Source organism: Xyrauchen texanus, chromosome 29 (genome assembly GCF_025860055.1).
Source record: "Xyrauchen texanus isolate HMW12.3.18 chromosome 29, RBS_HiC_50CHRs, whole genome shotgun sequence".
In the NCBI taxonomy this organism is placed as follows: Eukaryota; Metazoa; Chordata; class Actinopteri; order Cypriniformes; family Catostomidae; genus Xyrauchen; species Xyrauchen texanus.
In genome coordinates, this window is record NC_068304.1 from 24,932,683 (window position 1) to 24,938,682 (window position 6,000).

Consider the following 6,000-nt stretch of genomic DNA (forward strand, 5'->3'; position numbering starts at 1 on the left):
TAGTAATATTATAAATTACATTTTGTGTCAGCAGATAGAAGAGAACATGAGTTTGCGTGCTGGCCCTACCCAAGCCGCTCGACATCCAGTCCCTTTACAGGACCTTACGACAATAAACCTGATTTTGTCATACAGCCAACAAAGCAGGGTTAGGCTGTTTGCCTCCATAAGTTTGCCTGTAGGTGTAGGCTTTAGAACAGGTGGAGGCATGTTACAGTGGTCTACACTCTACAGTGGATTGATATACAGTTCCAGGAAAAAGTATGTGAACCCCTGAATTCTGTGTAATTGATCATATAATTTGGAAAAATGTTAAACTAAGTTAAAGAATAGATAAACCGTCTGCTTGAACGAATAACACACAAACAATGATACTGTCTCAGATCACCAATATTTTGGGGATATCTGGTGTGTATCACTGTCCTATGGTAACCCCAAAGTGTTTTAATCTGGTTAAATTTGTATCTAATTTGCTGTTGTCTGAAGTAAACACATACCTATAGCTTCCACTTTCGTTGAACTTTGGGAGAAATGTAACGCATTACAGTGTTGTTATAAGGGGCTGTAAAATTCTGTCCATCTACAGATGGCCAAAGCTGTATGGCAGAAGAGGAAGAGGAGGTGAATGACTACCGGGTAAAATGTCTGAACAACCTGGCAGCAGTACAGCTGAAGCTTGGACAGTTCGATGAGGCACTGCACACCAGTCAAGATGTGCTGTTCCTTGATCCCCAGAATGTCAAAGCACTCTTCAGGAAAGGAAAGGTAAGTGTGCTTATTATTCAGTAAGCTAGGAGTTTTGTGCATTGTTGCATTTTGATTCAGTATAATCAGACTTAATTTGAAGCAAACATATTGAGATTGCTGCTTGTGTAAGCCCCATCATTGCTGTGTTAATTAAGCTGACAGGTTTTCTACCAGACAAGGTTTATCTTTACATCTGTTTTTCACTTTTTCATAATTTCATAAAAAAAGAAAGATGTATATTAATTGTCACCAGAAGGTATTGGACCTCCCTGATAATGATGTTTTGTCTGCAGCTTTTATCGGACAAGGGCGAGTATGAGGAGGCCATGGAGACCCTGAAGAAGGCTTTGAAACTGGAGCCATCCACTAAGGTGTGAAACGTTATTGTATCTCTTGAACCCATCCACATTTTACGTGAGCTAGGAACAGACAATCCCTCAGTAGCTATTTACAGATCAACCAAAATCTTGTGGGTTTGGATTAAGTGTTTGTGTATTAATGCAAGTAAAGTGCATGTAATATATTGTTTATAATTCTATTTAGATTAAGTTTTCGTATTCATTAATACAAGCACTTTCCAAAATGCTTTTAAATAAATCTCAGAATGGAACTTTATTCATGTTTTTGAGGTTTGTGGATCCATTTGACCTATTTGAGGATGGACAAAATGGTTTTCCAATCAGTTATTTCAACAATGAATCATTTTATTTATTTAGTTATTTTTTAAATGTCTTCATTATCATGATAGCATACTATCCCTGGTAACAAAACCAGCTTAAACTAGCATAAACTGGTTAGCTGTTCATCAAAGCTCACCTCCCACCCTGGCCAGGCAGTCCTGTTTGTTTATTTTAAATGGGCTTTTGCCACTTGCCAGCTTGTAAGACTGGGAGACCAGACAAAGACCAGCATAAATCAGACCTTATACCAACAGTTATGCTGTTGTTGTTGTTGTTGTTGTATGTTTTTTTTCCCAGCAGGGGTGGACTAGTTGTTTTAGTGTTGTGCAGATGTCAAACAGTTTCCAGACAGGTCTGATTCTGACTTGTTTACAACACAAAGTTATGACAAGGAAGTCAGAATTCTGTGCTGGTAAATTCCACAGAATCTAAACAACCGATGCACTGTTCAAAGGTCAGTAGAGACAGCCAGTATGATTACATACAATGCAAGAGTGGAACATGGAATTTGTTTGCATTGCTGTAATATTGGGAAATAAGAGACTTTGGTAGTGCATTACAATTGACAGAACCCAAACCTGTTCTGTCATGCCTTTGTTAGTAGTTAGCCAAATCCTCAAAAGCAGCCACTTAGATTAGAGCTGTCTGGAGCCACTGCATGGGCACAAAGTCACACAAACAAAGACTTCCTGTAATAAACTAAATCAGCACTGTATTCACTGTGGATGTGTATGACAAGTGACATAAGAATACGTTTCATTTTCTGCTTTAATTTGCTTTAAGAAGTTAGAAACATAATATTTTTAAATCTGATCTTTGTTTTATGGCAACATTTTAGAACACTATTCAATATTTGATTATATCTTTTCATTTTCTGCTTTAATCTGCTTTAAGAAGTTAGTATCTCACAAAAGTGAGTACACCCCTCACATTTTTGTAAATATTTGAATATATCTTTTAATTTTCTGATTTAATCTGCTTTAAGAAGTTAGAAACATAATATTTTTAAATCTGATCTTTGTTTTATGACAACATTGCAGAACACTATTCAATAGTATTCATATTAATAGAATTGCAATAGTATTCCATCCTGAAAGCCTATAAAACAATATATTTATAACACTGTTTAGTTTCCTGCTTTCACCAGTACACCCCTCACATTTTTTTAAAATATTTGATTATAACTTTTCATGTGACAACACTGAATAAATGACACTTTGCTACAATGTATAGTAGTGAGTGTACAGCTTGTATAACAGTGTAAATTTGCTGTCCCTCAAAATAACTCAACACACAGCCATTAATGTCTAAACCGCTGGCAACAAAAGTGAGTACACCCTTAAGTGAAAATGTCCAAATTGGGCCCAATGTCATCGCTCTCACACTCCCTCAAACTGGTCACTGGAAGTTCAACATGGCACCTCATGGCAAAGAAATCTCTGAGGATCTGAAAAAAAGAATTGTTGCTCTACATAAAGATGGCCTAGGCTATAAGAAGATTGCCAAGACCATACAGTGGTTTAACAGGACAGGATCCACTCAGAACAGGCCTTGCCATGGTCGACCAAAGAAGTTGAGTGCACGTGCTCAGCGTCATATCCAGAGGTTGTCTTTGGGAAATAGACGTATGAGTGCTGCCAGCATTGCAGCAGAGGTTAAAGGGTTGGGGGGTCAGCCTGTCAGTGCTCAGACCATACGCTGCACACTGCATCAAATTGGTCTGCATGGCTGTCATCCCAGAAGGAAACCTCTTCTAAAGATGATGCACATGAAAGCCTGCAAACAGTTTGTTGAAGACAAGCAGACTAAGGACATGGATTACATGTCCTGTGGTCTGAGGAGACCAAGATAAACCTATTTGGTTCAGATGGTGTCAAGCGTGTGTGGTGGAAACCAGGTGAGGAGTACAAAGACAAGTGTGTCTTGCCTACAGTCAATGGTGGGAGTGTCCCCATGGTGGGAGTGTCATGGTCTGGGGCTGCATGAGTGCTGCCGACACTGGGGAGCTACAGTTCATTGAGGGAACCATGAATGCCAACATGTACTGTGACATACTGAAGCAGAGCTTGAGCCCCTCCCTTCGGAGACTGGGCCGCAGGGCAGTATTCCTGCATGATAACGACCCCAAACACACCTCCAAGATGACCACTGCCTTGATAAAGAAGCTGAGGGTGAAGGTGATGGACTGGCCAAGCATGTCTCCAGACCTAAACCCTATTGAGCATCTGTGGGGCATCCTCAAATGGAAGGTGGAGGAGCACAAGGTCTCTAACATCCACCAGCTCCATGATGTCATCATGGAGGAGTGGAAGAGGACTCCAGTGACAACCTGTGAAGCTCTGGTGAACTCCGTGCCCAAGCGGGTTATAATCATGCTGGAAAATAATGGTGGCCACACAAAATATTGACACTTTGGGCCCAATTTGGACATTTTCACTGTACTCACTTTTGTTGCCAGCGGTTTAGACATTAATGGCTGTGTGTTGAGTTATTTTGAGGGAACAGCAAATTTACACTGTTATACAAGCTGTACACTCACTACATTACATTGTAGCAAAAGTCCCATTTCTTCAGTGTTGTCACGTTAAAAGATATAATCAAATATTTACAAAAATGTGAGGAGTGTACACAGTTTTGTGAGATACAGTGTATATATATATATACAAAAAAATATAAATAATAATAATTTCTAACCTTCCAGTTTTTCCAAAACAGTCACCATTTATTGTCATTGTATGGATAAAAGATGCTATGAAAGTGAATGGCGATTGAGGCTGTCATTCTACCTAATATCTCCTTTTGTGTACACAGATCAAAGAATGTCATACTGGTTTGAGACAAAATGAAGATGAGTAAATTGTGTCAGAATTGTAATTTTTTTTCATCATGGCATATTTAAAACAGGGGTCCCTGGGTCTGTAAAGGTTGAAAACACTTGTTGTAAAATGGTCAGACCCATGATCACATCAGGGTTAAGTCTTTGGTTTTAAAGTAAGCGGGTAATTAAGTAATTAAAAGGATTTTAATCACAAATATGGTTCGAGATGGAATTTAATTCCAGATTCTTTCTACTGATAAAATCAAGGTCAAGAAACTGTTTAATCTTCATGTATACCATAAGCAGGAGTTCATTACAGATGTAAGTGTTTTAAACTAATGTGAACATACACAATAAACAGCTCACTCTTACCATTAAAAAACAAACCTTTAACTTACGCTGTTCCTGAGAATTCAGGCAACTCTTCATTAAAGTGCAGTTTATATTTGAGATGTAGTCATGGGTTGTTTTGTGTGTGTGTGTGTGTGCGCGTACCCAATCATGACATGAAATTAAAATCACAGTCAGTGAAATGACTCCATCTGCTGGCAACATAAACATCTGGTGGACCACTTAGAATTGTACAAAATTCAAGCTTTGAAAGAAAGCCTTAGTGACTGCTAATCTTTATTGTATTTTTAATAGGCCATTCATGCTGAACTGTCAAAGTTGGTGAAAAGACAGGCTGGTGACAATGATGCCCAGAATTGGCAAGCTAAACCAGCCAACGTGTTTGGGGAAAACATAGCACCCTTTCTGATGCCTCCCCCACAAAAGAAGCCATCTGTAAGTGACCACCTAGCGAAGAGAATAAAAGTGGTGGAAACATCCTTTCTAAATGTGCCAGAGCCTCCTTCTTTTGATCTTATGCTTCCTTCCCTTTCAGGGAATTTCTTGGAAGTTTCTGCTTGGAGCTTTGGTGGTGGCCTTGGGCAGTTTAGTTACATCAGTGGTCCTGACTGCACAGAACTAGCTCTCTAAACCTACTTGCAAATTAAGATGAGTCTCATAAACAAACATTCCACAGAACTGCCAAGAATGACAGAGGGAAAATGTACTGAATCGTTCAAAGAGCAGCTGCATGAGCAGCCCGACCGTTGGTACACTGACATGTGCAAAGCAGAATGTATGCACTGAAACAAAGGGCAAATGCAGTTCAAATATTTACAATAAAAATATAAGTATAAATAAGTTTTGTGTTGTGTTTTGTTTTGCTTTTTTAGCATCACATGCTCTATGATGTACTAATGGTTTTATTGTAGAACACATTTCATTAAACACTGTATGTGTAACGGGAGCCAGCTGGTAGATAGCTGTGCAGTGTGTAAACCTCACTCTCCTGACCTCAAGAGGTGCATTAGCGACTGATGCTAGAGGCTGTAGCCTTTAGCCTCCTTGTTAGCGCACCCGCCTCCCACACCGGAGATGTCAGTTCGAGTCCCGCTCGGAGCGGGTCGACCAGGACTGGTTACATATGCATTTGCTGTAGGTGTCAATTCAAATGTATCTGAATGGCACATTTTTATTGTCACTTAACATATCACATTTATTTGTCAGTTTTCATGAGAGTACCTTCAGTGCACTCAGTTTCCATTTCTGACATTATTATCATATTTTAATATCTAAAATATCTAAAACCTATTGCTGGTAATGTAATGGTAAATGTCATCACCCCCACTGCACTTCTGATGTAAAAATAAACCATTGAGCCCACGTTTGCCATTCATATAACGCACCTCAGTGAAGTGAAGTGGA

General features: G+C 39.2%; 1 protein-coding gene across 1 annotated transcript in view; it reads left to right on the forward strand.

Moving 5' to 3' along the window:
* The window catches only part of LOC127623395 (peptidyl-prolyl cis-trans isomerase FKBP8-like), a 79,217-nt gene extending 73,827 nt beyond the window's left edge, over positions 1-5,390 (forward strand). Inside the window, exons 6-9 of the mRNA XM_052097853.1 lie at positions 587-765; positions 1,041-1,118; positions 4,891-5,031; positions 5,132-5,390. Of these exons, the coding sequence (XP_051953813.1) occupies positions 587-765; positions 1,041-1,118; positions 4,891-5,031; positions 5,132-5,218 (485 nt within the window). The 3' untranslated portion in view covers positions 5,219-5,390. The remainder of the gene's footprint in view (positions 1-586; positions 766-1,040; positions 1,119-4,890; positions 5,032-5,131) is intronic.
* Positions 5,391-6,000: the final 610 nt, after the last annotated feature.